The sequence below is a fragment of the Myotis myotis genome, unplaced genomic scaffold (genome assembly GCF_014108235.1).
Source record: "Myotis myotis isolate mMyoMyo1 unplaced genomic scaffold, mMyoMyo1.p scaffold_m19_p_8, whole genome shotgun sequence".
NCBI lineage: Eukaryota > Metazoa > Chordata > Mammalia > Chiroptera > Vespertilionidae > Myotis > Myotis myotis.
The window spans coordinates 38475327-38501801 of NW_023416390.1; the positions used below are offsets into that span (position 1 = coordinate 38475327).

Consider the following 26475-nt stretch of genomic DNA (forward strand, 5'->3'; position numbering starts at 1 on the left):
CCATAAATCTTTTTATACAAGTTTTATACAATTTAAAAAAAATTAGAGTTCATTTTCCTAGAATTATGTAATACTTCAAAAAAACAATTTTTAGTTACATGTCACAATTTTTGAATAAAAGAAAATATTCTTACTGTTTTTTCAATTATGTCTTTTTCTTTCTTCTGCTGAAGAATTGGCTGGAGTGGTGGGAATTCCTTTATACTTCGTTTACTGGTGATATTATGCCCAAGGTGGTAAGCAGCTACAATCTGAATTGGATTGAGGATGTCTCGCACATCTTTCTAAGGAAATTTAAAACCATATGAATTAAAAATAAAGAGAAGAATGTAAATTTAAAAAATAGCTCTTCCTTTCTTGCATAAGGCCAAACACAACACATGGAAGTAAAAAAAATCTTATCTTTTAATCTAAATTATTTTTAAAAAATGTGAATGTCTATGTTTTTCACATTACAAAAACATTCATGTGTTTAGGAAAAAAAACCAAAAATAGCATAAAAATAAAAAACTATAACCATCTAACAATATATAAAGGTCTACATTGAGCATATTTTCTTCCATGGTATTTTCTATGCATACTTTTTATAACTTGACTTTATAACATAGCATTTTTCATTATAAACTCATTGTAGATCATTTCAAAGTACTAATGAACATTTTATTCTATTTAACATTGCCCTCTAATAGAATTGTAAAAATATAGTCTCTCAATTTATTCAAGTTTTCCTTTTAGATCTTTCAGTGTATTTTTACATAATTTGATTCATTTGCTTTGATATTTATTATGAAACATATCCTTTTATGGATCTTTCCAATTATCCTTTCTAACGGCAAAGTTGCTTGTTTTTTATATTCAATATTTTATCCTATTCACTGAACTGAATCTTTTTGCTAGTTGTTTTATAACTTTTCTAGTATTATTGTTTTCACACTTGACAAGAAAAGAACTCTTGAGTTTATTTATCAATTACACAGAAATTGTAGCCCATTTGGAATCCATTATATTCTGTATGCATTCTTATAAAGTTAGTATCTTACTAATTTTTAGTTGTAATTGACAGCCTTTCTAGTGAGTAATGCAATGGGCGAGTTTTCTATTTATCTATAGATACCCCAGGATAGGAATATGACTTAAATATCACTGTCTAAAAGCAAAAGCAAAAGCAAAAGCAAAACCAAACAAAAAGTAAAATAACTAAAAAACAAAAAACAAATTATTTTCAAAGCTCATAAATTAATAATCTCTAATGGATAATAAAACAACACCCTATCATACTGATTAATGTTGTACTAATTACATCTATAGTAACTTGACACCATCAATGAAAAGGAATACACATATCACATGGAAAACTACATCTATCGTATGTCTTTATGTAATGATAAAAAAAACTACATCTATTCTATGTCTTTATGTAATTTTTCCTCTTTCTCACTAGTCAGGACATTATCAATATATGGAGGGAGGGAGAGAAGGAGAAAAAGAGAAACAGCAATAAAAACATGAAAAGCAAGTGGTCTAGAGGCAGACTACTGGGGTTCAATCTCAGGTTTATCACTTATTATCTACGTAACCTTAGGCAAATTACTTAATCTCTCTGTGGCTCAGCTACCTCATTTGAAAATGGGAATAACAATAATGATGATAGTGATGATACCTACACCTTGTTGTTGTAAGGATTCAATGGTATAATGTACATAAAACACTGAGCACAATACCTGGCAGTTATTAAGGTGTCAACAGAGGTTAGACATTATCTATGTGCACGTTGCTTTCAAAATGTAGCTATATAAGCCAACAAGGACTTCCTGAATTTTAATTTCTTATAATAGGAAATTCTGGTAAACATTTAGAAGGAATAAGAAAAAAAGAAAATTAGATTACTGACAACCAATAAACATTAAAAAGAAAATGAGTTACATAACAAGTATTAGACTTGCATTAATTAAGTGGTTCCTGGAAGATTTGGAGCATGAATCAGAGTACTTAAGAGCTCTCATTACTTTTCTAATCTTATACATGGCGATGATTTTATTAAGTGATCATCTCGACATGAAATCTTGACCATATAGGAATGCTGCAAATCAAGGCCCAAATCCCAAGTTCTCAACTTGTGAAAATGGAACAGCTTGAAGCCCTGAGTATTACAATAGCAAACTTGATTAAATTATCCCTGAGGTGTAGGAGCTAGACAGCCACTGATTGCCCCTCCACATGTCCACTGTTTTAATTTTTCTCAACAAGCTTACTTTGACCAAATCACATGTTACCTAATTCATACTAATTTTCCACAAGGTCTTCTCTACATCTGGTGTATATTACTTTCATTATCCTAATTAGCTATTAATTATGCTTTTCTCACAATATATAAAATGTACATGTACTCTTGCAAGAACTGTACTTGACAGACATTCACACTTATTTAACTTTAACAGCTCTGCCTAAGGACAAATGCTATAATATCAAAAATGTCTTAAAGTGACTATTTAGAAGGAAAAACGGAGATTTGCTTAAAATTTTTAATTTGGATGGGTATGTGCTATCTCTACCAAAAATAATGAAGATTCCATGCCACATTTTTATGGACAATTTCATAAAATAGGGCACCCACAAGCATGCAAATGACCACATGCTTGAAATTATACAAAGTCCTCCTCCTTATTTGACTTTCATGAACATTTGTATCTATGCCCAACTTAAAAACTGAGCTGTAGGCCCATGCCCTCCTATTGTGTTTATGTAGTGAAGGAATTTATTTAAAGGGGCCAGAAATATCTATAAAATATTACTTAATGAAAAATGACATTGAGGTATCAGCATTTGAAGATATCTATTCATAAGATCTTCTGTGCACAACACAGGCTTTGAGGACATAAAACTGAAAGGCAATTCCTATGTCACAGTCTATAACCTGTAAATCCACACAGTATGGGAGATGAGTGTGGTGACATATGCATACACAAGTACAGAAGAAGGAGGGCCACCCAATCTATACTTGAAAGTGGATAGGAAGGTTCTTACACAGAAGAATTTTGAGCAAGAATATGATCAAGTTTTTGGTTTGAGGTTTTTAAATTTATTTTTATTACTATTTTTAATTCTCACCCGAGAATATTTTTCCATTGATTTTTAGAGAGAGTGGAAGACAGAGGGAAAGACAGAGAGAAACATCAATGTGAGAGAAACACATTGATTGGTTGCCTCCTGCTCGATCCCCGACCAGGGCCCGGGCTGGGGAAGAGCCTGCAACCCTGCAACTGAGCCAGAATCGAACATGGGACCCTCTGTCCACAGGCCAATGCTCTATCCACTGAGCCAAACTGGCTAGGGTGGTGTGAGGTTTGTTTTCTTTTTTTATATTTTTTAAATTAATTTCAGAAAGGAAGGGAGTGGGAGAGAGAGATAAAAACATAAATGATGAGAGAATCATTGATGGGCTACCTTTTGCACACCCCTTACTGGGGATCGAGCCCACAACCCGAGCGTATGCCTTTGACAGGAATCGAACCTGGGACCCTTCAGTCCACAGGCTGATGCTATATCTATGGAGCCAAATGGGCTAGGGGTTGAGTTTTTTTTTTAAATGCTCCTCTAGTACTAATGTTGGTAAAAGGTTGGAGAGGGAAAAGGTAAAACTGAGGCATAGATTGGAACCTAAGCCAGTAAGACCATGTGTAATTATAATCACTTTATCTAGTAAGGTTGAATCAGGAGGCAGAAAACTATCAAACATCCAGCACTACAATTTCCTGAAAAAACAAAACAACATCCACAACACAGTTGTCCTAACCATTTTATCAGTAGAACATGCTCAGGTTTTCCCTCACAGAATTCTTTAAATAGCACACAGAAGACATTACCCATATATTGATCAAATATTGATTTTCTGCCTTATGTAATGTGTTAGTTCTAAAAGGAATACAAACACGCATAAGATAACATTATGTTTTCAAAGACCTTACAATCTATCAAAGAATAATATATGCTGGGATAATCAATTCACTTCTAGAATAGTATAATGTGAGTATAGTTATATAGGTTGCTTGCACTTAAATTTTGAACAGAAATGTATGCATATACGGATTGGTCCATAGTGTGCTGTGCTTAAAATATAACTGTTTTGGAGCAAATGGCACTTCATTAAACTATGTGCTTATATAAGCAAATATAATATGTAAAATACAAATTAAAAATAAATCAAATCAAATACTCATTCATTTCCTTGACATTATTATCGAACAAGATGGGCTTTAGAAATCACCCACAGAGCTACATAACAAAATTCCTTTATTTCAGAAATTTAAAAATCTAGAAATTAGGAAAAATAAGGGAAAGAGAAGAATGAACGAATTCACTAAACAGGTAGTAGGTAGGTTGATTTAATTTTTACAGAACATGCTAATGCCACTGTACGCATTGGCTCTCTGGATACCCATAGGCATTCCTGGTCTGACTAAGCTACCTATTTCTAGTTTTTATTGGAAATACTACGTTGGCAGGAAGTGAATCCTGTTACTTCCTTGTTATCCCAATGTAGCACCCTTTTACTCCTCTCAAACATCAATCAATATTTTGATGCAGAGATTCCATCAAATTCAATGAAGAAATGCCATCTAGGAAAACCTCAAGGGGCATTTCACTTCCATGGCTGCTCCAATACTTCCAAAAATTGCTGCAATTATCCCTCAGGTTTCTCTAAATCAAAACAATCTAAAAAATCATCCCTTGTCCTAATACATCTTTAAGATCTAATAAAGTTGTATATTTGAACACAGCAAAGACAAAAACTCATTTCATATATTTATATGGATGGGAAAACATTTTCATTGAGGGAAAAGAGATCTCTAGTAGAAGAGAATTTCAGTAGATAAAACACTTGAAGGTATAAAAATGAATCATTTCTCTAATATCACAGAAACTTTTTATGAACTCTCAACTTAACTTCTAGGTTCTACTTTCCTAAAAATCAAATTTTATGGCTCTAGAAGCAAAAAATTAAAGCTTGGCATAATTATAAGCCACTGAAACACAGTAGAGTTTTGCAAGAGAAAAATAAACAATTTCTGCCCTCTTTTCTGTTTTTTTTGAGGAACAAATTTTGACCATACAAATAAAACAATCCTATGTGCTGTTTTATTTATGATTAGGTTAAGTAGACGTTAGGAAACTGGTGTGCTTACCAACCAGATAAATGACCATAGTCTCAGAAACTAGAGAATGTGTGATTGAAAGAAAAAGATATAATGAAGCCCAACTTTTATGAGATTTTGGATTTTAAATAAATTATCTACCATCAAAGAATGTGATGGGTTTTATAAATGCAGGCAGGCTGAAAGACTCATTTACACGATATAACCAGGAATTGTGACCAAGAATAAAATAAAAATTCAATCTTTTCTTCAACTTTAGGTCCCTAATGGCTGTTAACGTAATATTGGTGATATCTTTCCAGCTTATTCTCTTTAAAACACAATTCCAACAATTTGCTGATCCCACTGGAACCTCCAATTTAACTTAGTTCCCTGTTCCTCACCCTCTGATGTCCTCCCCTCTCCTCACTATCCTTAAACTTTATGATGAACACTCCCTTGCATACTTCCTTGACTCTTTGGCCCCTTTGTTTTACTTCTTTGACAAACCATTCCTTGGTTAATTGTTACTGTTTCATCTACTTTCACCTGTAAGATTGAATGTGACTGGAAAAAACCCATCACCATCCGACTCATCTCACTTTATGACCATGGGTACAAGTTAGACACTAATACCATCTCACAACCATTCTGTACTTATTCTCCCACTCTCACAAAGACTATATCATATCTTCTTCCCATCTCTTGCCTTCTCAAGATATTTGCTCTAACTGTTCTCTCCTCTTGTCTACATCATAAATGTTACACTCTATTGGGACATACCCATCATTATAAAAACATGCTATGTCTTCTATCTTAAAAAAAAAGAACTCTTCATTCCACTTCTCATGTTAGCTACTAACTCCCAACCCCATTTCTTTGGTCCAGGTGGAGCAAAACTTTGTGAAAAATTACCTGTACTCTCTGTCTCAAATTCTTCTCCCTTCTCCCTGCTACTCTTCTGAAGTGCGGTTGCCACAGTCACCAATAGCCTCCACATTGCTAACCCAATGCCCAGTTCTCAGCCCTCATCTGATTCACCAAGCAGCAGCTTTGAAAACACTGTCATGCCCTCCTCTTTGCTCTTCTTTTTTTTCACTTCACTTGCAGGATGTGACAGATCTTGCTTTTTCCCCCCTTTCTTACTTCTCATCTCCTTTGAAAGCATTCTCCTCTTTAATCTCTTCATGCGGTAGTGCCCTAGTGTCAGACCTCCACCCTCTTCTCTTCCTGTGGTGGCCTCAGCCATCTCATATGGCTTTAAAAACCATCCATATGCCAAAGGTACATTAAGCTATATTTCCAGTTCTATGCCTCTTCCCAACCCCAGATGAGTGTGTACAAATGTTTAATTGATATTTACTCTTGTAAGCAACACAGTTCTCTCCAACCCAGCAGGTCCACACTCAACTCCAGAATTTTCCACCCAACACTTGTTTCCTTGCATCTTATCTCCAGTGATGAAAACTACATTCTTCTAGTGGCTTTGGCTAAGACCTTAGAGTCACCTCAGAGCCCGTTTTCAAAAGCCAGACATCCCATCTGTCAGCAAACTGTGTAGGATATTTCTTCAACTACCTCTGACCATATTTATTGCCACCACCTTTGATGAAGCCATCACTTCTCACCTGGGTTATTGCTGTAGCCTCTTCTCTCTGTTTCAGCTCTTGGTCCCCTACTGTCTAGTCTCAACACAGCAGTTAGAGTACACATTCCTTTTTATTACTGAGCCAGGTAGATCCTCATTTCATTCAGGGAAAATGTCACAGGTCCTATATGATCTCTTTTTCCACTACTCTTCCCTTAGCTCACTTTTCCAGTCATCCTTGCCTCTCCATTGTTTTTTAAAACAACCAGGTGCATTCTTGTCTTGAGACATTTTTACCGAGCTCTCCCTTCTGTAATGGTCTTCTCTTAGACCAGGGGTTCTCAAAGTGTGGTTCCCAAGTCAGCAGCAGCAGCATCACCTGGGAACTTTGTAGAATTGCAAATCCTCAGGCCTCACTGAAGATCTATTGGATCACGAACTCCAGCAATTTGTGTTTTAACAAGCCCTCCAGGTGATGCTGTTGTTACTTGCTAAAGTTCAGAACCACTGTCCTAGACACCTACACAGTAACTTCCTCACTTCCTTCAAGTCTTTCCTCAAACATCACCTTCTGAATGAGGCCTATTTAAAATTGTACTCTTCACTCCTTCCATAAAACTCCATAATGTTTTGAACTCTGCCCTCTTTTCCATCACCCATATCGTCTTCTAAAATACTATACAATTTACATTTTGACCATGTTATTGTTTCTCTCACCCTCACAAGACTACAAGCTCTCTGAGGGTAGTAATCATTTTATATTTCATTAAGTGATCACAAGTGTCTCAAACACAACCTGACATGCATTCACAACTCACTAAATATCTTCTGAATTGATTGAGTGGATGGATAAGTGGAACTTCCTTGGTATAGCCAAAGGAAACAATTATACAAGGAACGTGTACCTAACTAGTAAGTTAGGAGTCCTCTGAGAGGAGGGGTCTGTGGGCCTGAGTAAATAATTAACAAGCAACACCTCGTTTCACCGTGAGGGTGCCACGGTAGGACGCACATGTATATTAACACTGCTGACACTGGGCATGTTTTACAGAGCAAAGGAACAACCTAAGCATCCTGACTGGTGTTCATTTTCTTTTTCTCTACTATTAGGAAAATATCTTGGCAGAATTCTGGTTGTGGTTCTATTCATCCAGACGGTAGAAGCACAGCCACGTTAACGTTGCTGAATGCCTCCCATCAGGTGCCATGCTGTTGGGGTGAAAAGGCACTCACTGCATCACTACCCTTTCCTAAACAACAGCTAGTGCTCCCTGACGGAGGTGGGGAAGCTGCTTCTGTGGTTCTTACCTCCTCCCTGGGTTGTGGCGGGAGGGTCACAGTACCCTTTTGCCTTTTTATATCCGAGTATTAAAATGTCCCAAACAAAAGCAAGAAAATTTAGGAAGGGGGGAAAAAAAAAACACAATAAAATCACATGTGTTTTTTTTTTAATCCCCACTATGTTCCAACACAGAGCTAAGTGTTTTTGTTTGACATTGACAATATGGCCCAAAGTCAATGGTTGATACCATGGTAACATTTAAAAGTATATAAACAACAAACACAGAAACCTCTGCTAAAATGTCACTTCTGCTACAAATTTATTCCGAAGAAAATGTACAATTTTGAGGAACACTTACTCATAGGGACAATGCCAAGAAACACAGACCTAAATAAATCAGATCAATTTACCGCCATTTACACACATTCAACACAATATGTTTCTTTGTGAATGTCTAATGTTGGCCCTTTTATTGCCTTTAAAATGGTCTCCATGTTAGTCTCTGAAATTGACTAACCTAAGTGAAATGACAACTATATAAATTTTTTTTTAAAAAAGAACCCCTTTAAACTCTAGCATATAAAGGATGGCTACATTAATATCATTCCGTACTTTTGGCTCCCGACCATCTGATTGCTTTGTTCAAGTACAACAATAAAAACTGCTCAGGGAAACGAGGAGACAGCACAGGGGTGAGTGCTCTTAGCGTGTAACAGTGCATTGGAGTCCTCATGCTTGTTTGCATTTGCTTGGAATAAGTATCTAAGGGACAATTAAGTTCTAAGCTGACGCTACTATTTGAAATCCCAGAAACGGCTCCTGGGAAGAGTTTGGCTTTTTTGGTGACAATAGATTTTCTGATGAAGCACACCATTCCCTCTTGAAAAAGACCTGGCACGGCTTCGTATGATAAAATCTGACCAACGCAAGGAACATGATGATCAGTTTGGGAACGGGTGTTTTAATAAAAGAAACATGAAATGGGCTGTGCTTTGGCAGGACAGACCCCACACCATCATGCAGGCCGTCCTCCTGGCCCGCAGCTGATCCCTATCCCACTACACTGTGCGCGTTCCCACTGACCTCACTGACAATGCTGGCACGGAGACGATGACATAACCCAAGAGCAGTCATGTTGCATTCTGCTTTGTTAGAGTCACATGAAAAACAAACCAACTGGCCCACCTCCTTCCACCTCCTGCCTCCCCTCCCCCCTCGCCACCCCCTCCCTACTTTCCCCCCCCCCGCCCAAAACAAGCCCTCCTCAGGAACAGGTCTGAGGCTCAGCCGAGCTGTTCAATATGTACATTTCTAGGCAAGGGCATAAACAGAGATAAGAACATTGCAACTGTAGAAAGGAAAAGGCAAGGCTTAAAAACAGTGATGCAGTGAAATGTAATACATGTACAATAAAGGAGGTGCAAAAAGTGGACTTCGGATTATCCAGATCACAGGTTATTAAAGGTTTTGAATCTGGAGCAATAAAATAGGCCAGCTAGTTCGGGAGGAGACAGCACTGGCCTTTAACTGTATTTTATAAAAAAATACCAATGCTCTAGCTGGTTTGGCTCAGTGGATGGAGATTCGGCCCGAGGACGGAAGGGTCCTGGGTTCAGTTCCGGTCAATGGCAGGTACCTCGGTTGCAGGCTCAATCCACGGCCCTGATCGGGGCGCATGTGGGAGGCAATCAATTGATGTGTCTCTCTCACATTGATGTTTCTTTCTCTCTCCCCCTTCCTTCCACTCTAAAAAAATCAATGGAAAAATATCCTCAGGTGAAGATTAACAACAACAACAAAACAGATACTAATGTACTAAGATTCTTACTGTACTGATAATATTGAAGTTTATACATTAGTATTACAAACTAGCCTACATTACCCGCATAAATGCTTGATGTGTTCTACAGCTAGGGACTGTGCGTGATACTCTTACTCTTCCTGTAATCACATCGGTGGTTCCATTAGAAGAGAAGTAAAACCTCGATGGAGACTCTGCCTTCCTGCTCACATCCAAACTCATGTTATAAAACAAAACTGAAAAAAATGTAGAGAGAATTGCAATTAATTTCTAAAAGCATTTATTTTGTTATTTTTGAAGTGATCATAGTCAAAGTTATAGAGAATATTGAAAATGTCTTAAATTCTATTCAACAAATAGCTTTTTAAAAACTAACCTGAACTATGAAAGAGGGAACAATTTAAAAATACAAATTACAAAAGTTATTTTTCTAAATAAAAAATGTAAAAATTTTTCTCTAGGTTTCTTATTTTAACAATATTAAAATCTTTAGTTATTGGCTTAATCCACTTAATATGTAAATGTTTCAAAACGGCAGTACCAAATTGTTACTAATAATAAAAGTCCTGAGTAAAGTTTCAAATTTCTTTGGAGTCCTTTTTTGTGCATAGAAAATCTGTCTAAAGAAGTACAGTCAGAGTACTGTGCTCAAATGTCACCTGGAATATTTCTATCTTGTGTGGTTATATAATTAACTTCATATGTTGTTAGGTTCATTTATTTCCATATGTTTCCAATTTGAGGGGTTGATCTTTTTCTTTTGATTTATTTGTTATTGTTTTTTAATGTAAAGTGAACACATGATTCAAAGTCAAACCTATATAAACAGTGTACTCAAAGATGTCTTCTTTTCCAGCCCTGGGCCCTGGTAAGTCAGCTCCACAATTTTATTGGTTTCTAGTCTGAACTTCTGATTTGTGCAAAAATAAACAAGTACAGACAGACATTCTCAATAAATATTTTGGCAGTTCTGGAAGAACTTATTTCAGCGGTCACCAACCTTTTGGACCTCATGGACCACCGGTGGTCTGCAGACCACCGGTTGGTGACAGCTGACTTATTTCAAATCTGACATAGTACACAGTGATCATCTGCTAATATCTTCAGTAAGCAAAACAATAAGGAAAATTTACCAGCAACTTTTTTTAAAAAGTCCAAGCCAGATCTTATCAAGAAAGAGCCATTTCTTGAGTCTAAAGAGGATCTTTGCAAAACAAGCTGCATCTATAGTTTGTTGAGGTGTCACTCATATAGGAGCAATAATTCGTTAAGTGGTATTTTGAATTTATGTAACTCCTGAAGTGTTCAGTTATATTTTAGGCATGAATAACTCCTCTGAAAGTATTTTATTTACATTTCAGGGAAATCTAAGTATAGAACCTACACTACTCCTACAAATTTCAAATAAATCTGTCAATCTTCCTTTTATTTAGAAAATAAATAATAAAGTCCAAATCAATTGGCTTCAAAATCACAATAACTGAGGTTCAGTGCCTTAGAGATATTCAGACAAAAGTAAATGAAGAAAGGGGAATAAAAATCCACTCACAGTAAGAGGCAAAAATGTTTTGGTTTCATTAAACTCTAGTGGCTTGGTGCATGGACTTGTGCAAAAGGAAATTAATTAGAAGAAATATTTTAATACTGCTATTCACCCTTTCTCTATAATAGAAGTGTCAACAAAATTCACGATTGACAATGACAGATCAAAACACATGCGTGCAATTGACGCCAGTGAAAGCTTTATATGTATCACGCATGTGCAAGTCAACTTAGCCTTTAATACCTATAGAATGTAAACTTGCTTAATTAGACCTTCTTTCTGATGTAGCTAAACTTTTTCCAGCCCAGTGAAGCATCCCAACTTCTCTTTCAGGTAATTGTCAGCAACACAGCAGCAAAGATCAACACGAAGCAGATTATTATTTTAGACCACGGAAGGAGAACAAAGGGTAAAATATTTAACTGCAGCAGTGTTTGACTATATCTGTGTAGTGAGAAAACCTAAAGTCATTTTCAAGGTCCACCATTTCTTCTTTTCAGTCAGGTCAAGTTTCTAAGCTTTCTAAATCTCCATTTTCTGGCTAATGAAAAGAAAATAGGATTCCACCGAGTCTCCTATCTACCTGCTCTAGGACTTCTGTGAGGATCAAATGAGATGAGGCACAGGAAAACTCTTCACAGACACTTGGGTAAAGTGTGAAATGTTTGCACCTGTCTATAAAGCAAGTCGTGTTCCTGGGCTGAAGAAACTGCAAGGAGGCTAGTCGTTGCTAGGGAAATGAAGCCGGGTGTTGCTACGTGACGTCATTACCCGGATGGACACTTAGCATACTAGTCTTTTATATATATAGATACTTAATGTGAATTATTTCTCCCAAGGAGTCATTTTACAACTATACAGCATGTTTTTGTAACACTGCTGTGGTTATTTATGAATTTCATATATTTGTTTTCAACCAATTAAAAAACATCTGGTCATAAAGGAACTGGTAGTACAACAGATACTGATATCGCATAAAGGGAAACAGTCCTATCAATGGAGCACCTATCTTTTGCATAATCCATCAGCTTGTTTGTGCTCCTGTGATAATGGAGTCATGCTCTCAAACTGCCACTTCTTCCATCAGGAACCAGATGAAGGATAGGCCCATAGTCTTATCACTGCATCTCTAGCCAGGACTTTTGTGGAGTGCTATAAAAAATGCACCTGACCACAAGTAGAGATGTTAGGCTCCTTCTGTACTTCTCACTACAGGCTAATTCAGACTGGAGCATCTGTTACACATCTGTTATTTGGCTCAGTATTTGCTGCCCTTCATGATGTTTAGATGAGGGCAGCCTGCAGGGTCATGAGTACAGTCAACTCTTAAGTGAGGGGCTCATAAATTTTGTGAATTATTGATGTCCAAATGATAAACCCATGTCAGCTTCTTTCCTATCATAGGCTAGTTTCATTAGTAGTCATTCCCATATTAGCCTTAATATAACATAATTAGAAAAATTAACTTGCTAGTAAAAAATGTAATACTTAATCAAGTTACATATTTGGATTTGGAATTAGCCACAATTTTGGATGAGCCATATCAATGCTACTTTTTGCAGAGAGGAAAACTGAGTTAGCTACCTATAGAAAAATGTGCACAAGCACTCAGGAGTTGAGTGCCATAATAAATCCTTAACGGACGCGTGTTATTTATGAAAAGTAGAATCAGGTTCTAGACTTTAGAAAGCTTCTTCAGTTACTTAAACAGGATAGAATACAAAGAAAAGAATGTTCTCTCTCCCTGGGTTTCCAAGTTAAGCCAACACCACGCTTTAAGGAGCCCAGTAAAACAGAGGAGGAACTGTGGTGATGCTTTTTCTGTTCTAAAGAGCTGTTACAGATTAAGCTCAGATAGTTCACTTTAAATAATACAGCAAGTGATACAGCTGATTTGCTTATCATAACCTCTAAACAACAGTAACCTCTTAATGTGCCCCCCTCATAGGTTAGAATAATGAGAGCATCTGAAAGATGGGCAAGAAAGGTGTATCAGGTGACTGCTCTCTCCTGCCCTTAACCAGTCCTCCAATGTGACACAAAGTGAGGGCTCAAAAGATGACAGTGAGATTAATGGGTAAAGTACACATTCTATTGATTTTGTAAGGGTGCCCTTACCAATATAACCTGGAACCTCTTTGCCCTTGTATGAGAAACAGAGTCTTAGATCCATGCACACAGAAGGCAATCCATTTTCAATACAGTCAAAGTTTGTTCTATTTACTGACTCAGGATGGTCTAAAGAAGCTTCGACAATCACTACAGGTCTTGTCCTAAGGAGGAAATAAAATTAGCAATATTAACTACAGAATTATTTTTCCTTAGGAAAAGAATTGCATTTGTTTTGTCAGTTTCCATTGACTAAGTAATTTCATGAAACTGTTTTATTAATAGTATGTGCATATAAACTCAATTAAATTTCCATGTATGAATCAAGAGGGATTTTCATAAAATACTGACTCTAATTATATTAATTATATCTATGTAAGGTGGGAAAAGTATCCTAAAGTTCAATAATTAAATTTTGGGATACCAAATGGAGGGTTATGAAGTTACCACCATTGCTGATTTTAAAAATTGCCTCCCATCATTTACACTTAAGCCCAATTGTCATTAAGCAGCGAAATGTATCAACCTTACCTTAGCAACACAGCAGAATTGGACCGAAAAGCACCAACTGCTATATCTGGAAGATAAAAAACAACACGGATTATTGATCATCATTAGTCAAAGAGAATTACTTTTCAGTCAGAAATACTTAACTACATATCACCTTTGGACTACATCAAAACACTACTTACAAAAAATTAATTAGAAAAGACATGCTTATGTACATCTTAAAACTCATTCCACATTTGTCTGAATCTACCCAGTTGTAACAATATTCATCCCTTTATAATATAAACATAATGTGATATAAAATGAAAATCCAATTTTTGGACTAGAAACATTCACCCAGAAATCTTTCAAATTACAAAAAGAGAACCCACAATAATAGTCTTCTTTCTTTGCATCATCATACCTAGAGACCCGGTGCACAACATTCGTGTACTTGGGGGGGGAGGCCCTCAGCCCAGGCTGTGCCCTCTCGCAGTCCTGGACCCCTCGGGGGAAGTCTGCCTGCTGCGGGGGCAGGAGAGGCTCCCGCCACTGCTGCTGTGCTCACCAGCCATGAGCCCACTGGCGAGCCCAGTTTCTGGCTGAGCGGTGTTCCCCCTGTGGGAGCTCACTGACCACCAGGGGGCAGCAACCTGTGCTGAGTGTCTGCCCCCTGGTGGTCAGTGCACGTAATAGCGACTGGTCTTTCTGCCATTTGGTTGATTTGCATATTAGCCTGTTATTATATAGGATGGTTCATTTATTTTTATGGTTTTTAATTTTATAAAGAATAAGGAATGCCCTAACCGGTTTGGCTCAGTGGATAGAGCATCAACCTGCAGACTGAACAGTCCCAGGTTTGATTCGGTCAAGGGCATGTACCTTGGTTGCGGGCACATGCCAGTAGGAGGTGTGCAGGAGGCAGCTGATCGATGTTTCTCTGTCATCGATGTTTCTAACTCTCTATCTATCTCCCTTCCTCTCTGTAAAAAATCAATAAAATATATATATTTTTAAAAAAGAATAAGGAATAATGTTAAATAACTAAGTGTAAAGCTCAGGAATTACTTAACCATTTCAGAGACATCCTTGAATTCAAAAAAGCTTTAAAAATGAAGGAAAAAATTATCAGTAAATCAGAACTCTCTTATGTACGTATTTCTCAATAAATAGAATCCACAACAGAGCTTATCCCAATATAAAAAATAAGGTAAATTTTATACTCACCCATATATCCATTATTGTCTGCATCGATTTGCCCAGATATGGACTGTCCAAACATACTTAAGGATTTGCTGATTTGAAGCCCTTCAATTCTCTAAAAAACAGGTAAGTTGAGTGAGAAGTGCTTTTGAACACCCTCTATCCTAGAGAAGCAGTGATTTAGTTAAAAAGCCTTCCCATGCCCCGGGACATTTATGAGCAAAATACATTTTAGCTAAGTCAAACACTTGTATCTAAGAGAAACAAAATTTTCCAGCTTTCCCTGGGCAGTTGACATCTAAAAAAATTGCTTTATTTTGTGAGCAAAGGGAAATCATGTAGTACAGATCTCCTATAATGGTTCTGACCCCTCTCCCCAGTCTTCTCTCTGGTTCTATATTTATTTCCCTGACCAGCATGAATTACCAAACAAGTAATCTGGAAAATAAGACATTGCTAGTCCCTTAGTGGAGCCCTCAACTCAGGTTTATGAGGAAAGCCACCCGTTAGCTGACTGCATCCTAGCATTTGACAAGGACAACTCAAGTCCTGTGCTTCCTAATCCATGTGTCTCATTTCATGTCTAGATAGTGATTTATAAGTATCAGGCTGCTATCCAGACTTAGATCAGTATTTTTTACTAGACAAACACATACCTTTCATGTTAAATGTAGAAAGCCACATGCCTATTTTTGCCTAATCAGAAATTACAATATTAGCTAATGTTTTCATAAAAGTGTCTTTGGAAAAGCTTTTCTTCTCTGCATGTGCATATAGTTGTTTTCTATGCCCTGAACCGGTCTATTTTTTCAGATTGTAGAAGTGAAGTCAGAGTTAGATCAGGAATTTTATTAAAGTGCTATCGGCTTACTGCTTTGCACTGAAAGAACACAGCGTAACATATAGAGTATTTGCTCTCTCTGTGTGATCTCCATGAAATATGGGGCTTTAGCTACAAGACAGGATAGTTAATCAAATCCAAATGTGCTCATTTGGAATAGTATAGATATTACCTCAGAACATGAATTTAATGAAATCCAGAGAGAAATCTTTATAGGTTAACGACAAACCAGGATGGACGTGAACTAGAACTCTTATTTATGGGGGGGAAAATGGTTCCGAAGACTTATTAATACTCTTAAAAGTGAGACCATCTACTGTAGTGATAAAAATGGTGAAATAGAATAAGTATTTGAACAAACAAGTTAAGAAAAAGGAGTCTCATTAACACCGGAAATGTTAAAGAAGCTTTTATTACCAATGCTTCTTTTGAAAATGGAATCATCTCCTACCTGTGAGAAGGCCGATGAGATCCCATCTGCTCCACCATTGTAAATATAAATGGCGCCTCGCAAGTCATCTTCCTGTGGGGCTCCAATAGCAACATCTATTCAAGAATGTAAGTGGTGGAAAAATAAATCCTTCATATAAAGAATGCAACTCTGAAAACTAACCTGCATGCTCCTTAATCATATCAGATAACATAAGAAACTCCTTATAAAAAAAACTAACACTTTTCTCATTAGAAAAAGATTACAAAATACTAATATCCTCACAACAATGTACAGTGCTGTACAGAATAGTGGGTGCATGAAAGAAGCAGAGTAAATGGGTCTGAGAGGCAGTTTAACAGAATGGCTAAAGGCCTGGACCCCAGCATTGCTGCCGTGCTGTTATACTGGACACAGTTCCTAACGTCTCTGTGTCTCTTCTGTTCCCTCACCTATAATACAGGGTCATAAGAGAACTCAGTCACTCAACATAGAAGAACATTATTCATCTACAGTGCTCAGAGCAGCACCTAGAACATAATCAATTATCCTCATCTATGTAGAGCATAACCAAAGAATCCTTACTTTGAGTTTTTGAGTTCTAAGATTTACTTTCTTTGCAAAATGACTTCTAAATTATCTCATGTTCCAATGCAAGTAATGAAGGTATTTGTTCAGGGTATCTGTACACACACACACACACACACACACACACAGATTTCAGAAAATAGATTTGTTCTATAAAATAAAGACCGTATCACCTTTATGACTTTATTAAGATTCAAATCAGATTTTGACACCAGGAGAAAAGATTTGATCAATTAACATAAAAAAAAAGCCAAGTGAAAATAGAAACTATGAATGACATGGTTGGTTATGTGCTGTAAATATAGAGTACATAAAGAAAAAACTCTACATTTTTCTACTTATTTACTAAGTATTATGTCTATTTGGGTATGAATTTGGGTATATTCATATTTTTGTTTATATGCAATGTTTTCTTATTACTTTAATAGAAACCTAAAATATAGAAAGTTTGTTTTATGATTTTCATTTCTTATCACTGTTCATCAGACCTAAAAACTTTTTATAAAACCAGGTGGCAGTTTTTTACTGCCATTTCAATGCAAATAAAATAATCTTTAATATATTCTTTAGACCAGTGGTTCTCAACCTTCCTAACACCATGACCCTTTAATACAGTTCCTCATGTTGTGGTGACACTCAATTTCATTGTTACAAATTGAACATAATTAAAGCATAGTGATTAATCACAAAAACAATATGTAATTATATATCTGTTTTCTGATGGTCTTAGGCGACCCCTGTGAAAGGGTCGTTCGACCCCAAAGGGGTCATGACCCACAGGTTGAGAACCACTGCTTTAGAACAAATACTGTGCAGTTTTAAAACTGCAAAAGCTTTTCTATTTTCATATAAAAATAACTGGTTGATATATCTTATACTGTATTTTGTTTTGACCTGCTAAGGTTACCCTCCTGGACTTGTACAAATTATTTTAAATTTTCATACACAAATACACCCATTCATTTGTTCATTCAGTGGGCAACTATTGAGCATCTACTAAATTTCTGCTGAAAAATCTGAAAAAAATACTGCCCTGTACTGTCAGCTCCTGGCAAATGTTTGGAATACAGTATTAAAAATGCTAAAGGGACTTATTTAAAACAAAAAAGAGAACTAATTAGTAATAAGAAAACATATGAAAGTATAAAGCTCACCAGTAAAAGTAAACATATAGCTAAGGTAGTGGATTAAGCACTTACAAAGATAGTATGAAGGCAAAAGACAGAAGTAGTAAAAATAACTACAACTACAGTAATTAGTTAAGGAATAAACAAAATGAATAATGTAAGTTGTTACAAAAAATATAAAATGTGGGAAAGGGGAGTAAAAATGTAGAGTTTTAAAATTCATTCAAATTTAAGTTGATGTCAACTTCAAGTAGACTGTTTTGTAAATCTATATACTGTTATTTATGAGCCTCTTCATAACTACAAAGCAAAAACTGATGGTAGATATATAAAAGATAATGAGAAAGGAATCTAAACATAACATTAAAGAAAGTCATCAAACCACAAGGGAAAAAAACAAGAAGAAAGGAACTACAAAACAACAAAATGGCAATAAGTACGTACTTACCAACAACTACTTAAAATGTAAATGGACTAACATCTTCAACCAAAAGAGTGGCTCAGTGGATTGAAGACAAACAAATAAACAAAAACAAGACCCATCTATATGTTGCCTACTAGAGACTTAATCAGATGTAAGAACACACACAGACTGAAAGTGAAGGAATGGAAAAAGATATTCCATGTAAATGGAAACCACAAGAAAGCTGGAGTAGCTGTATCTATATAAGACAAAACAGACTTTAAAACAAAGATCGTAATAAAACACAGAAAAGATAATTACATAATCATACATGAGTAAATTCAAAAGTAGGTAATATTTGCAAGTATTTTTGAAGCAAACATAGAAGCACCTTAATATATAAAGCAAATATTAATAGACTTAAAGGGAGAAATTGATAGTATACTATAATAATAGGAAACTAGAATACCCCACTTACACCAGTGATTTCCAGACAGAAAATCAATAAGAAACATGGGCTTTAAATAACACATTAAACCTGTTAGATTTAATAAATATATGTAGAACATTCCATCCAAGAACAGCAGAATACGGATTCTAGTGAAGTACAAATGGAACATTCTTCAGTGCAGATAGTTAAGCCACAAAGCAAGTCTTAATAAATTTAAGAAGATTGAAATCATACCTAACATCTTTTCTGACCACAATGGTATAAAACTAGAAATCAATTATAAGAAGAAAACTAGAAAAATTACAAATATATGGAAATTAAACAACATTATACTTAACCAATGAGGTCAACAAAGAAATAAAAGGAATCATGAAAGATTACTATGAATAATTATATGCCAACAAGTTGGACAACTTGGAAGAAATGGATAAATTCCTGGAAACATACACTCATCTAAGATTGGACATGAAAAATAGTAAACCTGAATAGACTGAATTGGTAATTGAAAATCTCCCAAGAAACACAAGCCTAGAACCCAATGACTTCACTGGTGGATTCTACCAAACATTAAGATTTAAAAAAATATATATATTTTATTGATTTTTCACAGAGAGGGATAGAGAGAAACATCAATGAGAGAGAAACATTGACCAGCTGCCTCCTGCACACCTCCTACTGGGGATGTGCCCGCAACCAAGGTACATGCCCCTGGCCAGAATCGAACCTGGGACCTTTCAGTCCGCAGGCCGACGCTCTATCCACTGAGCCAAACCGGTTAGGGCCCAAACATTAAGATTTAATACCTATCCTTCTCAACTCCTTCAAAAAATTGAAGAGAAGGAAGGGCTGCCAAACTTGTGTTATGAGACCAGAAGTATCCTGATACCAAAAGCAGACAAGAACACCACAAAAAGCCCTGGCTGGTTTGGCTCAGTGGATAAAGTGTTGGCCTGCGGACTGGGGGGCTGGGGGGGGAGGGTCCCAGATTCGATTCCAGTCAAGGGCACACGTGGGCTCGATCCCCAGTGGGGGGCGTGTGCAGGAGTTAGCCGATCAATGATTCTCTCTCATCATTGATGTTTGTCACTCTCTTCCTCTCCTTTCCTCTCTAAAATCAATAAAAATATATATTTTTAAAACAGAACACAAAAAGAGAAAAGTACAGGCCAATATCCCTGAGGTACACAGAAATCCTCTGTAAATCCTTTGTAAAATATAGCAAACCAAATTCAATTGTACATTAAAAGGATCACACATTCTGACCACATTGGATTTATTTCAGGGATGCAAGGATGGTTCAACATTCACAAATCAATCAACAGGATACACCACACTAATAAAAGCAAAGATAAAAATCATCATCACAATAGATGCAAAAAAAAAAGCATTTGACCAAGTTTACCAAACATTTGTGACAAAAATGCTCAGCAAAATGGGTCTAGAAGGAACATACCTCAACATCATAAAGGCCATGTACAACAAGCCTCAAACCTTTTCATCTATTATTAGGAACAATTCAAAAATGCCCACTTTCACCACTTTTATTCCACATACTATTAAAGTCCTAGCCAGAACAATTAGGTACATAAAAGAAAAACAAAAGGCATTCAAATTGGACAGGTAGAAGTAGAACTGTCACAATTTGCCCATTACATGATTTTATTTGTAGAAAACCCTAAAGACTTTACCAAAAAACCTGTTAGAACTAATAAAAAATTGCAGTAATGTTGCAGGGTACAAAATCAATATACAAAAATCTGTTGTGTTTCTATACCCTAACAAACTACTAGAAAGAGTAACTAAGAAAATAATCCTATTTACAACTGCACCAAAAAGAATCAAATACTTAGAAATAAATTAAAGAGGTGAAAGACCTATACACTGAAAACTTTAAGACATTAATAAAAAAATGAGGACAAAAATAAATGGAAAGGTTCTTCATGTTCATGAATTGAAAGAATATTGTTAAAATGTCCATATTACTGAAAGCAATCTACACATTATTGCAATCCCTATCAAAACTCCAGGGGCATTATTCACAGAATTAGAAAAAAAATCCTAAAATTTGTATTGAACCACAACAGGCCCTGAATAGCCACAGCAATCTTAAGAAAAACAAAGCCAGAGACATCACACTCCCTGATTTCAAACTGTATTACAAAGCTATACTAATCAAAACAGCATGATAGTGGCATAAAAATAGACATGTAGATCATTGGAACAAGAAGAGAGATCCCAGAAATAAATCTACACACACACACACACACACACACACATATACACACACACACACACACACACACACAGTCAATTCACTTAAGAATATACAATGGAGAAACAGTAATAAATGGTGATGGGAAAACTGGACAGCTACATGCAAAAGAATGAAACTAGACCACTACCTTATACCATACACAAAAATTAACTCAGAATATCTATCATAGAATTTTATAAACTCTTAAATGTAAAATGTTATTTGTATAATCATAATCATAAAAATATCTATCCTTTTGTTTTTAATATAGTAAAAAAATTCCAGAAATGGTAATGTTTGTATACAAAATTACACTATCTTACATTTATTTATTTATTTTTAATATATTTTATTGATTTTTTACAGAGAGGAAGGGAGAGGGATAGAGAGCCAGAACCATCGATGAGAGAGAAACATCGATCAGCTGCCTCCTGCATGCCCCCTACTGGGGATGTACCAGCAACCAAGGTACATGTCCTTGACCGTAATCGAACCTGGGGCCTTTCACTCCACAGGCCGACGCTCTATCCACTGAGCCAAACCGGTTCTGGCTCACTATCTTACATTTAATGGGGCTCATTGAAAGCATATGTTCAACAATACACTAACTTTCTCCTTGCAGAGTAACATTTTAGACATCTAAAGTAGAAAGAAGAAAGCACTTAGGCATAAAAAGGAATTAAGGAAGTGAGAATTTACAATACTCCACTAATTTTTGATATCCATATAAATTTTGACCGAATATTACCATATACCAATCATCAATGACTATAACAAGAAGTCACAATTCTAGCTCTGAAAATAAATATCGAACACTTATTTGCTGAACTCCATGAATCACACACATTCTCTCAAACCTATTGATCATTTTATTTATTTATTTTTATATTTCTTTATTGATTTCAGAGAGGAAGGAAGACGGAAAGATAGAAACATCAATGATGAGAGAGAATCATTGATTGGCTGCCTCCTACACGCCCCCTACTGGGGATGGAGCCCACAACCCAGGCATGTGCCCTTTACAGGAATCGAACCTGGGACCCTCCAGTCCGCAGGTTGATGCTCTATCCACTGAGCTAAACTGGCTAGGGCCTATTCATCATTTTATGCCCAGTTTTAACAGACTTGGTAATCACTCAGGGCTAGATTGGAAAACACAAATTTTAAGAGGGAAGGCTGGTAGAAACAAGTACTTCAGCAGCTGGGCTGATTTCTAGGCAATAGGCACAGTTACGATGTACCATCTATTCCATTATAGAAATTGTCCCATATCAGTTGATAAATAGCCACTCTTCTTGAGTCTACTAGTTGCACCTCACCACTGCTCAGGACTCAATCATGGGATCCCTCAGATCCTCCCACAATGCTACAGCTGAACAAGGAACTCCTGGTATAGCAGGGGCTTCCAGAACCCTGCGCCAGCTCTGCAGCCAGCCTCCACTGGGTTTTGTCAGAGTCTTTATTGTAACAACAGTGAAAGAATAGGGTCCAATGAATCTATGACATACATTTTCTCCACATTTTAACATTTCCAAAATTAGAATCCTTTTTAGAATAGAAAAATGGTGGGTCACAATTTAACAGCATTTTTTAGGGGCACAAAAAATGCCACTCATAACCAATGGTGCCTCTGAACCAATGGCATATAACAACAGTAAGAATCAATAGCTGACAACTAAGGAGAAGTCAGGTGTGACTAAAAAAAGAGCATACATTCTGGCCCCATTTTCTATAGAAAGACAAACAACATAAAACTCCAATCATATTTTCTTCCATGTACCATTTTAAAAGTGGAAATCAAATACTAAATTGGATACTTTTACTTACCTTCAAAGCCATCATTATCGATGTCACCAAGATTAACTATAGATTCCCCAAATCTTGCAGCATATTTGTCACTTCCAACGAGCGCTGTTTCCATTTCATTCATTACTGCTCCCTAGATAGAAAGGGGGAGAAAGGTGTCATTAGAACACTCCCTGACAACTTTACACATGATTTACTGTTGTAATTGGATATTGATTTTTTTCTAATGCTTCAAACAAGTTGGACAAACTACAGACTGAGCTGTAGTACACACATCTCAGTTCAATTCAATAAATATTTATCAAGCACATGTCAACACATAATAGTATGATTAGAGCTCAAAGGATATAAAAAATTGTCAAACTCATGATTCTTAGTTTTGAAAAATCCAATAAATCATTTTGATAATTCAATTTAGCAAATATTTATCGAGTTCCTACTGCAGGCACTGCACTCTACAGACTGAACAAGTGAAAGGGAATAGGCATGTGTTTATATGTCACAGGCCCTTTCCTAAAGAAGCCCAGAGTTACAGGAAAGGCTATACACAAGCATGTAAATGACTTAGAAGTACAGACTGCTTGGTAATATCAAAGAGCAAGGAAAGTATATGTAATTGTGAGAGCTGAGAGAGATTTCATAAACAATATTCAAGGTAACTATTGAAGGATGGGCATAACTTTAATACACAGAGGAAATTATCAGCAAAGCACAAATTCCAAAGACTTTGGCCATCATGAACAGTGTGTATAATGAGTGAGACTAAAATATTCAGATTGGATCCTTGTAGGGTGGTACTGTGAACACTGGGGGAAATTTACTCTCAATTTAGAGGACAATAGGAAGCTGCTGAAGGTTTCTGAGTTGAGGAGTGATGCGACCGAAGCTGGCCTTTGGAACAGTATTCCAGCAGCAATGAACGCTGGTCAACCGCTATCCCTGAAGTGGGAAGATGAGTTACTACAATAAGACATTCCATTATGTTGTAATCATAGCTACCAGACTCTCTAAATGCCAATCATGTCACTATCTTGTAGAAAAAATATCCATGCACTACTTACTCATTCCTCTGCTCAAATAGGTCTATTCATCATTTCCTAAGTAGACGCATCTTCTTCCCCTTGGCTAGTGCCCTTCACCTTTTACTTTCCAACTAAAAAATTCCTGTACTTATTTTGCTCCCAGAGAATCACCTAATTTAAAGAGCAGAAGGCAGAAGAGACTCCAACAAGGATGAGAAGGTGCAGACCTAAGGAAATGCAAAGGCACTGAAGTTCCAGGGGAGAGTTTCAAAAAGGGGTAATCACTCTTCTATGAGTATTCTCCAGTCACAGAGAATGGTGACCAAGGGTTCACTGGGGACCCCTGAGAGCTATTTTAGTAGAAGTAGGTGGAAGCCATATTCATTCAAGTACCATTATTTCTTGAGTTCATTAACAAATAATTACTGAGCACCTACTTGTCCAGGACTCTGTCAGGCCCGGAGGAAACAGCAGTAAACAAGACAGATGATCCCTTTCCACAGGGTGTCTACATTCCAGGAGAGGAACAGATATTAGCAAACCAAACTAATAAGTATATAATATAATTCCTTTGTGGTAGTGGTTAGTGCCTTTTTAGAGAGGTATAAAACAAGAAGTTAGAAAGGAGCAAAGCAAGAATAATCAATGCCAGAGTGAGCTTTAAAAGCTGAAATCAATTACGATTTTTAACCCCAGTGTTCAATAGTGGTGGCTGAGGGCAGGAGTGAGGAAAGAACAAAAGGGTAGACTTGTGGGTACAGCTACTCTTTTGCCCTTTAAGCAAAGGAGCTCCACTTTTATCTGGTTTTCATATTGGGATTGCTTAAGATTTCAATGAGAACAACAAGGTCCTATATTGCCTTATTTTAGGTATATATGTTACTGTTCAAACTAAATAGCTCTGCCAGAAAAAGTAATAATACATGAGATCACTATTAATGAGGTATGATCACTTTGCAGATTATAAGCTTTTACTATTAAATTTAGATTAAAACAGTATAGAAAATTCCAACACATACATAACTCTCCTGCTCTACATCTGGAACTTTCAGAATCTCTCAGCTTTATAAGACTACTAGGGGCCCGGTGCATGAAATTTGTGCACAGGGGCTGGGTCCCTCAGCCCGACCTGCACCCTCTCCAAACTGGGAGCCTTCAGGGGAACCCTCTCCAACCCAGGAGTTTCTGTCTTTGCAATCATATGAGCAAGTTGTCTGAGACCCCAACCCAGTTTGGTTTGGTGCTCACAGAATAATAGAGGTCTTTTTTTTTTCTTTGCTCCATTGGTGGAGATTTCCTGGAAGTTTTAGGATATCTTCCTTTTAATTTTTCCTCAACACTCTGACTTTACTTATGTCTCTCACCTTTGCTTTCCCTCCATCCCCCACCTGCAACAGTAACTTGCTCCAGGCTCACTTTGCTCTAGTGTCTGGGACAGTGATGGTGAACCTATGACATGCGTGTCAGAGGTGACACGCAAACTCACTTTTTTGGTTGATTTTTGTTAAATGGCATTTAAATATATAAAATAAATATCAAAAATATAAATCTTTGTTTTACTATGTTTGCAAATATCAAAAAATTTCTATATGTGACACGGCACCAGAGTTAAGTTAGGTTTTTCAAAATGCTGACACGCTGAGCTCAAAAGGTTCGCCATCACTGGTCTAGGAGATCCCGCAATGAATCTGCCAACAGAACTATGATTCCCAGCATTCCTGGTGCTCCCCGTGCTCTAGGCTTCCGCTTCTGGTCCAGGGGCTGCCACCAGAACTACAATTCCCAGAATTCCTGGTGCACCCTGTGCTCTTGGTTTCTGCTTCCAGTCCAGGGGCTGCAGAAACCAAAATGACTGAGAACTCCAGATGCCTCTAGGCTGGGCTGACAGGACCGGACACTCCAGTGGCATCCCTGGGACCCCAGCTGCTCAGAGCTGGCATGTACGTGCACTGGCCAGAGGCCCACCATCTTTGTCGGGTTAATTTGCATACTCACTCCTGATTGGCTGTGGGCATCATGGAGGGATGGTTAATTTACATTATTTGTCTATTATTAGTATAGATTTCCTCTTAAATTTTAAAAAGTTTAGTCTCATGTTTAATATAGAAATTTATTAAATGGTGTGAAACCACTGATTAAATAAGATTACAAATACCTTCTTGAAACAGATTTTACTTTGTTAAATCCTACCTGTGCCTTAAGAAATGAACTAATGTTCTCACAAACCCACTCATGTTCTTAAACCAAAGGCAGGCCCAAAGGACCCCATGAAGACCCTATCAATTCTCTGCTTTGATTTAAGGTCAAGAAGATAGGCTGGCAAGACAAGGCCAGCAGAACTCTTTTAATTGACCTGTCCATAATTTAAAACTCAACAATAAGCAATAATTACGTATTTCTACAAAT

General features: G+C 36.7%; 1 protein-coding gene across 9 annotated transcripts in view; it reads right to left on the minus strand.

Moving 5' to 3' along the window:
• The window catches only part of ITGA4 (integrin subunit alpha 4), a 337984-nt gene that overhangs the window by 26543 nt on the left and 284966 nt on the right, over window positions 1–26475 (minus strand). For all 9 annotated transcript variants that reach the window (XM_036318670.1, XM_036318673.1, XM_036318671.1 and 6 more), the window contains 7 exons: window positions 23069–23180; window positions 16440–16534; window positions 15172–15262; window positions 13987–14032; window positions 13465–13619; window positions 9885–10039; window positions 135–284 (listed from right to left, as the gene is read on the minus strand). In XM_036318670.1, the coding sequence (XP_036174563.1) occupies window positions 135–284; window positions 9885–10039; window positions 13465–13619; window positions 13987–14032; window positions 15172–15262; window positions 16440–16534; window positions 23069–23180 (804 nt within the window). The remainder of the gene's footprint in view (window positions 1–134; window positions 285–9884; window positions 10040–13464; window positions 13620–13986; window positions 14033–15171; window positions 15263–16439; window positions 16535–23068; window positions 23181–26475) is intronic.